The following is an 11,892-nucleotide window of genomic DNA, read 5'->3' as shown; positions in this document are numbered from 1 at the left end:
CGTCCATTTGCGATGCAAGTGAGCATTACCATCGCTTGCTCTGGGGAATTCTCTAGTGTCTAGGAAAACAATTATATTATAGGGGTGGGAGACTGAGCAATTTAAACTTGATACCATCGCGAAGGTTCGAATCCTGCCGCTCACGCTTGCAGCAAACTGAGTTAGCAACTTACTTACCCACAATGGTTTTTTAACTGAAAACATCTTTGCGTTGTGGGGAGTGGCAATCGGCATTGCCGCGATGGCGGAAGCATACCGCACCGACTCTACGGTTATGAAAGAGTTTATCAAAAACGCTCGGCTTTAAGATTAAAAGATAAAAAACTATCTGATCTTTAGTTCTCTCACTCAGTGAGATTAGGACGCCAATTTCCAGTATATCTTTTTGAAGGCAAACATACATCTTAGAATAAAGGAAGACCGTTTATTTTTTAGGTTCCATGGTATGATGGTTTTACTGCGATCTCGTTCGTCCCAGAGAGTAGCGGAAAGTACATGTCATGAAACAATACAACGAAAGACGCAAGCAAGAAACTTTCCAACCTCTAGCAGTAGACGAAGTCCCTCTGGGAGCAATTTCAGTCTATCCCGCTAGGTAATCTCTAGAGTTCCCCCTTATTTTGGACAGAAATGCCTTTTGCATTGAATCTGTACTCAACAAGAAGTTCGGTTAGATTAGTTAACAGTTTTGCTTTTGCGTCAAGCAATCAACCATATTCACTGGTAGTTCTCAGCAATTAGGTGGTTATATCAGAAATATAAACCACCTAAGCACATGCAAGAGGTATATTCGCATATCAAGTTTGCTTACTGACAAGAAGACCAATGCAGCTTCCAACAGTTCTATAGACAGAATATAGACCCTCCAAGAGTTTGCATTAGAATTATATAGTCAGCTCCTAACTCAAACTAACTTCACAGCAATTTGAATGTCAATACAACACTAAAGAACTTGGGCAACGACATCATCCTCTGGCCATCCCTAAGAAGAACAATTCAACAAAATATAGCTTAGAGGCCAGTCCATTATCCATTGAAGGCAAATTTATTGAATGGGCAACAATAACACAAGCAACAATAGCCTCAGTGATTGTCATGCAGAAGCCTTACAGAGCTTAGAAAAGGTTGCTTCGCAGCATCAAGATTCTCAGGTGTGCAAATAATTGGCAGCCATCATCAGTTCCAAAGTCAGCTCAGGTTCGATGTGGAACTCAGTCTCCTTACCACTAAAAAATGTATTCAGGATCCCGTGTAAGCATGCATAAAAATTTCACTGCAAATTGGTGGAACAGGTAAAGTGGACTAATACATACAAAATGTTTCACGGTATGTTACTTATTTTCAATCTGCAAACGCTATCAATATTCAGATGTATAAAAATTCCAGAAACAACAGTCGTTAGAGACAAGAATAAGTTCTTTGGGATAACAAGTCCCCTTAGCATGGACATACCCAACATTGATAGTGCTACTAGTGGCAATCAGTGCAGTTTAGACCAGACACCAAGATTCTGCAAGCATTTTTATTCACGCTATCCAACTCTCTACAGCACAAAGCTACTCTGCTTAATAACCCAACAAGTATGATAAGAAGAAAAGAATAAACTCTGTTGAGCTTTCTCAAATAAGCAATAATGATTTCAAAGAGGGATTTGATGGTTGACTTGAGTGGAGCAACCAAACAGGCTATATGTGCGAGATACAAGACTGCTAAACAAAACAAACAGTGGCAATAGGAACTACAGGTACTTGGGAGAGAAAATGGTTACCAACTTTCTCTAGACCATCTTATATCCACATGGTTACTGTGAAGTTGGATGAGAACCATAGAAGAATGACAAGGTTATAGCTAAAATCCAACAAAATTTTAGTAAGCCAAGAAATCTCTGTTATAATGTTGTGTGAATAGATCATTTCAATGCATAAGTGTCCCAATACTAGTACCAGGAGTCCAGGACATACAAGACATAATGATAATAGCAAAGCATTCAAGGTAAAGGGAAACAAAAGAAGAGCAAAACATCACTTTTTCCAAACAAACAATAAGAAAACAAAGTTGCAATTTATCTGTGAGAAAATTTCAACTTTCAGATGCATCAGAATCATTTCGTATTAAACAGTTTAAATGACATTTCAAACACATCCATTCCAAAATCAAAAGTCAAGACAAGTATTTGTTGCTCGTTAAACTGATCCAATTGCACAACAAAAATGCATCGAGTACAAGTTTCACACAGAAATAAGTAAAATTTACCCTCCAAACCATAACTTTGCAATTCAAGGCTTACCACACGAACTTGCTAGACTAGATTAAAACATAGGGAGTTCTGAAGTTGGTACTTATAAACCATGACTTAAAGAGTTAACTTTCCTTTCCTAGTTTAACTGCTAAGGTGACCCATGATGCTGCACTTGTGTGGTAAACTCAGAAGCAAGGAAACGCAGTAAAGTTGCTGAATGTTCAGCAAAAATGTCTAAATATCTGCTTTCCTTGACTCATTGTACTTGACATTTAATATAAATGATAGCAATCTGCCCCTGCAAGTAAGGAAAGCTAGGGGTTCTCAAAAGCTAGAAATTTGCACTCCCGCTCATCACAGAAAAGTTTGACATGAATTATATATCGTGTTAATAATTGGCCTGCTTCTCCGTTGCTCGTAGAGTTCCCAAGATCCTCGAAGCAAAAAAGTTTTGCTACCTTGTTATAATACCCTGATAAAACCATCAGTGTATGATTCTATTCGTTCATTTCGTTCTTGCTTTGAAACTGGAACAGCTGGTCCTTTTGACCTGTTGATAAATGGGTTTAACTAAAGTGGCCAACTAAATTATGCTGTATAGGTGTTGTAATTCCTTTTTGTATCGTTGAGGGAGACATCGTTGTAATGCTAAAAGCTATAGGATCATTGAGTTGTTCCTTTCTAAGTTGCTGACAGGTTGGAGTGTGGGATTACGCTTCTATATCTCACACAATTACCCCGTGCCTGTGAGGAAAAGCCAGAAGTTGGCTGACAAGATCACAGCTCTTCAAAAACTGGTCTCTCCTTATGGTAAGGTAAGCAACCACTAGAAATTCAGGTCCACAGCAAGAATTTGCCACTAAGAATTTTACCGGACAATCATCTTTTGCATTATATAAACCTTCAATTGCAGCATTTATCACGCTTCTTAGATACTTAATTCCCAATCCTGACACGGAGTTGAATTTAACTGCAGACTGATACTGCTTCGGTGCTTCACGAGGCTTCAGTATTTATCAGGGTTCTTCAAGATCAAATAGAGGTTGCAACCTAATCTCTAATAATTTTGCTTGCATGGTAAAAAATTTAGCATAAGTGGGGGTTAAACTAGCTACTTTCAGAGTCCCATAAAATGCAAAATCTAATGCTTTTAAGGAATATTACTCATCTTTTCGAAACATAATTACGTGGTAATTGAAAGGCTATCATATATCATTAAGGTCATCCAAACACTAATAAGGCCTAATCAGCAGGTTCCGCTAAAAACATGAGACCAGCCAACAAAGTGAAATAAGTAGCTTATCTTCAGAGCGTTCATTTCTCAACTTTTCTCACTGCTTTTGTGCAGAATACTTTCAACAGGGTAAGAATACTTTCAACGGAAAAAGATGTTGGAATCAGGGAACGGGGTAAAAGTGTGAGATTGTAAGTGTGAGGTTTGGAGCCAATGAGTTCAGCAACCAAAGAGGCCCCTCACACACTACACAATTGGACAACTCTCCATTACCAGAAATTACATATCTTACATCACAAGCAGCACAAACAACAAGAGACATCTATCCAAAATAAAGGGAAAACCGAAGTGCAAATGCTGCTCAATCATCAGTCAGACATTTAATAAAAATTGGAATCCCCATCAAACACTATTACTACCAAATAATGAAATAATCACCGTGACAATATCAATACTCCATAGAAAGTAGAAAGTCAATTAAAAATACAAAATTAAAGAGAGGGAAATAACCAACCTGGCATATTGAAGAGACCAGTAAAAATACTGACAAATTTTCTCCAGAATAGTGGTGCTTATATCCGGAAACGTCACTTGCCTTTGCTGCGTCTCCGTAAAACTCCCTAAAGTAAATCAAAAGCAGTAAAGAAGAAACCGGTTATTTTCACACCGTAGTCTCAATTTCCGAATTCCACAAGTTAAATTCCCTAGCAACAAAATCCAATTACGAATCCGAAGAAGTAATCACACAACACAGATTAATAAAAGAGACAAACTAAAATAACGATCCAGATAAAATGATTCGCCAGTTGATTTTCCTATTTCAATAATAGGTATCAAGAAATCTATCTAGATAATTTAGAGGTCGGGGAGGGGTGACCTGGAGAAGTGAGCATGTTGCGGATGGTCTGAGAGACCATGGCAGCTTTCTCATCGATGACGAATTCGAAGCCGTCGGCGCTGATCAGCTTCACCATATCTTCTTTCTTCATTTTATTTGATTGGCTTGGCTCCGCCGCCTCTGAATCCAGCTTGAAAATTCTTGAAGGAACTGAGTCTGAAGGGGATACCGATCGGAATATGGATTCTGTTCGACTGCCTTCGGCTGGCACTTAGCAGTGACTGTGATGAGTTCCTTTTTCGTAACGTCTAAGTTCTGACAGGGTGTTGTGCGGGTTAGAGGTGGATCATGTCATGCCGAGGACTTTTCGGTCTTTTTACCCATTAACACAGAGCAGAGAAATTGAACACTACCACTTTTTTTATTTGTTTCCTTTTTTTTCTTTTTCTGTTTAATCTAAATATGTGGTTAATTTCGTGGTGAAACAGTTATCACCAATTGCATCTAATTTTCGTTTTGATTTCTTGATTGTGCATGTTAAAAAAAAAATAAGGAACATTTTTGGGGGCTCATTTTCAAGACATTAAATTGTTCGATGATTTTTCAATTCAAAGTTTCTAAAAGCTATAGGGTGTGTTTGGATCTTTCTGTTTTTCGAAAACTAATTTTTTAAATATTATAAAAATTTTTTAAAAATATTTTAAAAGGTACTCTAAAAAGTAGTTAAAATTTTTTTTAATATTTAAAAATTATCTCAAAATATATTTTAAAAACTCTACTATTCTTAAATATTTCAAAATATTTTCTAAAAATATCTCAAAATATACTCTAAAAACTCTACTACAGTAAAATTTTTCAAAAACACAGTTTTGAATTCTGCGTCTTTATATTCAAACAAACTCAGGAAAAAGGGGGAAAAAAAACTTGAAAATAAAAACTCATTAGCCGACTCAAATAAGAACAGCTTGTATGCTCCTCAATATTTATCTGTTTCGTTTGAGACAGATAATAATATATGCAAAGCTTGAAAACAACCAAAAAAAAAAAAAAATGTGTGCAATTATCGTTTTGTTTCCTTCTTTTCGTCTGCTTAATTCCAAAATTTTGAGACTACTATGTATCATATATGGCCTACAAAGTCGGTACCGCAGGTGGAAAACAACAATTCTCTACCGAAAGAAAAGAAAAGAAGAGGAAACAACGATCGACTTCATTCATACATAACCTGTTGGTGGTGCAATTAAAGAGTTTTTGGAGTTTATATGGTCAGCTAGTGAGAAAAGTCGTCTCCGACAGAAATGGCTGATGATCACCGTAATGATTATGTGAAAAATGGAACCAAGACAAGAATGAAAATGAAGGTCATGTTTTCTTTTTTATAGATCTATTTTTCATCATCAAGACAATAAAGGAATGATTTATTTGGTCCTCCCCTATTTATTAATTACTCCATACAATAAAGACTCTCTGCACTTAGCATAATAGCACGTGGCTTGTTTGCTTAAGTACAATTAGTAAGTGATTTGTGAAAAGGTGTTCAGTCTTATTCAAACGGAGGAGGAGGAAAGGCCGCATAAGTGACATGGTTTATTAGCTAAGCTTAGTAGAAGTCCATCACAATAGTTATTGCCAATAATTTTATTAAAACTAGTATTAAAAACTACAGAATTGATGGAGAAGAAGCAGCGCGGAAATAACAGCAGCAGTAATTCCCATTGGAGATAGAGCTGGAGGGGTAGCAACAGCAGCAGCACCAGCAGTGACCGGACCGGCTGCAGGCGCAGAAACTGGAGCAAAAACAGGGACAGGACCGGCCGAAGGAGCAGAAACTGGAGCAAAGGCAGGGACAGGACTGGCCGAAGGAGCAGAAACTGGAGCAAAAACAGGGACAGGACTGGCCGAAGGAGCAGAAAGTGGAGCAAAAGCTATCCCAGAACTTTGAAACTCAGACATGGCCCGGCGTGGTGTACCGTGGGTTTCCTGTGCCTTGCACCGCTTTGACAAAAGCTTTCCTGCATGCGGATCATTTTAGCGCAACAAAAGAATTATCACAAACAAATAGCTCTGGGGCAGTTCAATTCTTCTATCTTAATATTCTGATGCATTTTGCATGATCATCAGATCAGTTTACTTGTAAAAAAAAAAAAAAAATTCTAAAAGGTAACAGATAGAAACCAACCTTCGGCCAAAGCCAAATTAGAATAGAGATCAACCATGTTGGGGCAGTTATTGAGGCACCGATTAGAGCATAGCTTGGCTGTGAATATTGGGTCGAAAAGGAAGTCTGATGAGATTCCAGTAACATTCCTATCAGCCCCACATGCGGTTATGCACTCATCCGTCTCAATATGTTCCCTGATTTTATGCACCAAAATTTCAGAAGTCTTGCACTGGAATACCCCTGGTTCATCACTAGTCTCCAACGAGCATCGCTTCCCGGAGGATGAGATTGAAAACGCGCACATTCCCACAGGCAACTCGTCACATATTAGTTCACCTACATATATATATATATATATAGCCCATTAAAAGGAAAAAAAAAAAAAAAAGAAAGTAGTCAACAATTCATAAATAGAAGTAAGATGAATCAGAACATAGACAATGACTGAAATGGTAAATTGAGAAGAAGATTGCTTTGCAGGTTGGTCCTAAGTTGAATTAGTGGGGAGTACCGGCGAGAGCTCCTTGTAGGAGAAGAGAGAGAGCAAGGAAGATGATCATAACCATTATAGCTCAAAATCTAAAGGGTTTGGCGCTGTTCTCAATGGTTTCGCATGAGGGAAGAGGGTTTGTATATCAGATACAGAGAGAGAGACAGAGAGAGAGAGAGAGGAGAGATTAAGAGAGTCCCATCTTATTGCAGCAATCAGACTACGAAAAGCTATATATGCACCGTGCAAAAAACTCCGGTGAGATGTGATAATAGTGATGAATATTTGGGAGCCGAGGACTTGATCTGCTGGAGCCTAGAGGTGGTGTCCTATTTCAAGTATCCATGTTCAAGGGTGACAAGCCAAACCGATAATAACTCGGTACTGGACCAGTTCAGGACTCCAAATTTGATTTCTCAACTGTTCAAGTCGAATGTGTAAAAAGTAATTAATATTCATTATAACTTAAGCTTGAATTGGTTCACATAGAAATTTAGGTTTATGCATGAAAATTTCGAACTAATCAAGTTCGATTCTATAAGATATTGTTTAATTTTGATCATGAAAAAAAAAATCACGTCAAAGCTTGAAAATAATCTCAAACTCATTAAAATAAAAAAATATGTTCAAATTAACTGTAAAGCTATTTTGCTTGATTAAGCTTCTTTATGCTCCTACCTTTCCTCTTAATTTTCGTTTACACTGTTTGTTACCATTATCATATCACCAGACAGACGCCGATTGTTTTATGCATTTTGTCTCAACAAACATTTTCTTGTCTTTTTTTTTTTTTTAAAACTGATTGCAGTGCGGTGCTAAACATGATTAAGAAAAAGCGAAAAAGCGGCAATAGGAACAACAGGTACCAAAATATTACTTTGCGGGTGTGGATTTCATACACATATATACTTCATAGTTAATTTGAAATTTTTGGAGTAAAATTTTCGTGGGACAAAATATTTAATTCTGTTTGGATTAGCCATTTTTTCAAAAACAAAATTTTCAAATACAATGTTACAATAATACACAATAATTCAAAAAACATCCCATCCATATAATATATCAAATATTTCAAAAAAATTTTATAGTAAAATTTTTTTCATATACACTGCTGCAGTAAAATTTCTGAAAAATACCCACAAAAACAGCTAATCCAAACGGAATCTTAATGATAATTTTCAAATATTAAGATATAAAATCACCAATTTGTAGAACTTGGGGGCGGTGGCCCCGTTTCAAGGCGGGGAGAAATATTTTGCACCCGCCTCCATTGCCATCCTTAGATATAATGATAAAAGTAAATCTTATATACACTGACAGTGTATGTATTATCACCGTTTAATTTATGACACGTGGAGTATATGAATTCAGATAATGACATGCGGAGTATCCTTTAATTCAGATAATGACATGTGGAGTATCCTTTAATTCATATAATGACATGGATCAGAAAAAGCCTTGGTTTCCCTGCAGTTGGATGTAGGCACCGCAAGTGGAAAACAGCAGCAATTTTGTACCGAATTAGACACTCATGCTCTCTTTTGGTGCAATCAAAGAGCTTTGGAGATTGCATGATGTATTAAGAGAGGTCGTCGTGTAGTCCAAAGCTGATGACAATCACCGTTTAGGACGCAAGTCACGTAACCATCCTAAGACCAAGACAAGAATCAAAATGAAGCTGACCATCTTTTCCTTTTTCCACTTTTTTCTTTCCTTTTCTTTTTTCTCAGCAAGAGAATGAAAGAATAATTAATGAATTATCCCGTTTCTCTGGTTACTAAATAGTAAATAGTGAATACTGATGTAATTAACACGTGCGTGATTTATTCATATAAGAGGTAATCATTCTTCCATAAACAAAAGAGGAAATTTTAGCACGTATGTAATTAGCAACATGGTTTACTAGACTCAACACGCATATATCACCACCATATTTATAGCAAATATTTGTGTATGACAATTAAAAACTACAGAGGGGCCGGAGAAGCAGCAGGAGTAACAGCATCAGCACTTCCCGTCGGAGATAGAGCTGGACCGGCAGGAGCTGCAGAAATCGGGCCTTCACCAGCACCAGCAGGAGCGGAAGGCGCCATACCAGAACTTTGAAGCTGAGACATTGCCCTCCGCGGACTGGTTTCCAATGACTTGCACAGCTTCGACAAAAGCACTCCTGCGGATCATTTAGCTCGAAATTGCAAAATATATATATCATGACGATGATCAAAGGCAACTTGGGGCCAATTCAATTCTTTGTAAATCTGGCGTAATCTGAAACATTAACAATTTCTTATTAATCAAGAAATTAAGATGGTGCTAACCTTCGGCCGAAGCCAAATTCGAGTAGAGGTCAACAATGTTGGGGCAGTTGTTGACACAGTGTTTAGAGCAAAGCTTGGCAGTGAATATTGGATCAAGAAGGGAGTCTGATGAGATTCCCGTAACATTCCTATCAGACCCACATGCGGCTACGCATTCATCCGTCTCAATATGTTCCCGGATGCCATGCACCGAAATTTCGGAGGTCTTGCATTGGGGCAATCCTGGTTCATCACCGGCCTCCAGTGAACATCGCTTCCCAGAGGACGCGACTGATAACGCGCACATTCCCGCAGGCAGTTCCTCACATATCAGTTCCCCACTTCCCCTACACGTATGGGCCATTATAATCAAAGAAAATAAATCAATATATATATATATATATATATATTGAGATTAGATTTAGAAATTAATATCTTGAAGAACGAGACTGACTTGCAGGTCGGTTTGAAGTTTTTTTAGTGGAGAGGACCTAGAGCTCCTTGCAGGAGAAGAGAGAAAGCAAGGAAGAGGGTCATAGCCATTTTAGCTCAAAATCTATGCGGTTTTGCGCTGTTCTCTGTGGTTTGCATGAGGCAAGATGGTTGGTGTCTGCATTTATAACATAGACCAAGGAGAGAATTGGATGGATTTCTTGTTTCTTATTATTGCAGAATTGATCTCACTACAAAAAAGTGTACGTGAATCAGTGCAGGATGTATAGTACAATGACTTATGGCAAACATGAGATTGTAATAACTAATAACCATTTGGCAGCCGGAGAAATTAGTGAATGAATTTGCCAGAATGGTGTCTCTGCGTCCTTTTATTTTGTCTGTTACCATTGTTATATCGCAAGGCATGATGCGTGTTGGGATAAGTCTACTGTATTTTCTTTTTTTTTTTGGGTCAAAGGATAAGTCCGAAAATTAATTGATTCAGATCTTTTTGAATAATAGAAATATCTTACTATTTGATGCATTAAACACTGCTTAATTTGTATACAACATTTTAAGTAAAATTTTTCATTGAATTTTTTTTGAATTGACTACACGTCTTGTACCTCACGCACACATAACACACTCTTATACTATTTTTATACGTATAAATTTCTAAGAAATGGCATGCGAGATTCCTTAAAACATAATTAAGACGCATCTTCTGTTTGTTGCTATCCAGAAGGATGAACGTTCCTAACACTGCGTAACTGAAAGATCAAGAATCAGCTAGTTGCTCTTTATCTTCTAGACTGTGGTAAAATCCTTGTGCTCCCTCGATTTTGCATTTACCTTCCCATTTGCCCTCGAGGTGACTGATTTTATTTGCATAATTGACCCCCAAAAGCTGACTTTTTTGCACTTTTAGGTGACAGTCGCCGCTGTACATCGCTGGATTTGGTTAAAGTGGGCTTCATCAGGTCTCAGATACAGAGGACGAGCTAAAGTTCACGTCCAACAATCTTAGCCAGTCCTGACCATGATTGGAACCTGGACGAGCAGGCATAAGGTCCGGATCCACTTCAAAATGCCCGTAGTTTATTTTTTGTTGACAAGTATGATAATAATTGTATAACATATTCTTTTCTAATTTATAAGAAAGGTGAGTCTAAGGAGATTTGTGTGTCAGAGGCTAGCAGATATACACATCTCGTGGCCGTGAATAGTCTACATTGAGCTGTAGTTACATGACCAACTTTGAGCCCACGACTAATAAGAAAATAGATTAATCAATTTTTCCAACAAAACTTAGTACGCATTCATAATTGTTAATGTAAAAAAATTACTACATGATCGGTATATAAAAAATTAATTCATAATATATTTAGAGGCACAATTCTCTTCTTGCAAAGGAATTGAAAGCTGTTGGTGTAAACATATTTGTTACACCGGACGAGATGGGAAAAATTAAGCCACATTCAAGAGTGTCAATAACTACATAGGATGACTTGTAGCTACACTTGAAACTCGTCAAAATCCCCTCAATTAAGAAAAGCAATATGAAGACTAGTCAGCACAGTTACAAAATCATTTGTCCCTTCTCTTTAATATACGTGATGTACGTGAAATAAAAAAGTGATTTAAAAATATATTATTAATACAAACAAATAAGTTTTTAAAAATAATCCACAATCCAAACAAACCCATGACAATATTGAAGTCGATGCATCTTGGGGTATGCAATGAATTCGAAATCGGTAAATCGAAAATTTGAATTCGAAATTTTTCGATTTTTTTTTGTATCGGAATTATCGACCGGATTCGATTTCGAATTCACTAATTCCAATTTCAAATTCAATTCCGAATTTCAAAAATTTCAAATTCAGTTTGTAAATCAAAATTTTTCTATTTTACACACTCCTAGATGCATCTATCTTGATCCTTTGTTAATGAGTGGCACCAAGGGCAGGTGGGTCGGTGAATGAAATCGCAAGGACGGCACTTAAAAGCCTGGGTTGACGAGATTATCTGAGTGAATTATTTTAATCGACGGCCCCAAGCGATGCATTAATGCATTCATGTCAGCTAGCTTTTTTGTTGTTTATTACCCAAAAAAAAAAGTGATGATATCTATATATTTTTTTAAGTGCTGTTCTAGCAATCATCCCCACATTCCACAACAATGAAGATTCCCTTCG

At 37.2% G+C, this 11,892-nt stretch overlaps 3 protein-coding genes across 3 annotated transcripts; all 3 read right to left on the bottom strand.

Moving 5' to 3' along the window:
* Positions 1–727: 727 nt before the first annotated feature.
* Positions 728–4,617, bottom strand: LOC113729494 (uncharacterized). The gene is made up of 4 exons (XM_027253795.2): positions 4,351–4,617; positions 3,988–4,093; positions 1,111–1,226; positions 728–982 (listed from the first exon to the last, which is right to left on the bottom strand). Exons 1-3 carry the CDS (start codon positions 4,460–4,462, stop codon positions 1,148–1,150), a joined length of 297 nt encoding a protein of 98 aa, XP_027109596.1. The 5' UTR covers positions 4,463–4,617; the 3' UTR covers positions 728–982; positions 1,111–1,147.
* Positions 4,618–5,878: 1,261 nt separating this feature from the next.
* On the bottom strand, positions 5,879–7,308 carry LOC113729476 (uncharacterized). Its single transcript, XM_027253772.2, has 3 exons — positions 6,984–7,308; positions 6,491–6,808; positions 5,879–6,323 (listed from the first exon to the last, which is right to left on the bottom strand). Exons 1-3 carry the CDS (start codon positions 7,036–7,038, stop codon positions 5,965–5,967), a joined length of 732 nt encoding a protein of 243 aa, XP_027109573.2. The 5' UTR covers positions 7,039–7,308; the 3' UTR covers positions 5,879–5,964.
* A 1,439-nt stretch (positions 7,309–8,747) lies between these two features.
* LOC113742788 (uncharacterized) lies at positions 8,748–10,061 on the bottom strand. Its single transcript, XM_027270752.2, has 3 exons — positions 9,714–10,061; positions 9,281–9,606; positions 8,748–9,132 (listed from the first exon to the last, which is right to left on the bottom strand). Exons 2-3 carry the CDS (start codon positions 9,564–9,566, stop codon positions 8,930–8,932), a joined length of 489 nt encoding a protein of 162 aa, XP_027126553.2. The 5' UTR covers positions 9,567–9,606; positions 9,714–10,061; the 3' UTR covers positions 8,748–8,929.
* Positions 10,062–11,892: the final 1,831 nt, after the last annotated feature.

Source organism: Coffea arabica, chromosome 1c (genome assembly GCF_036785885.1).
Source record: "Coffea arabica cultivar ET-39 chromosome 1c, Coffea Arabica ET-39 HiFi, whole genome shotgun sequence".
Classification (NCBI taxonomy): Eukaryota; Viridiplantae; Streptophyta; class Magnoliopsida; order Gentianales; family Rubiaceae; genus Coffea; species Coffea arabica.
This window is presented reverse-complemented; position numbering and strand designations above follow the sequence as displayed.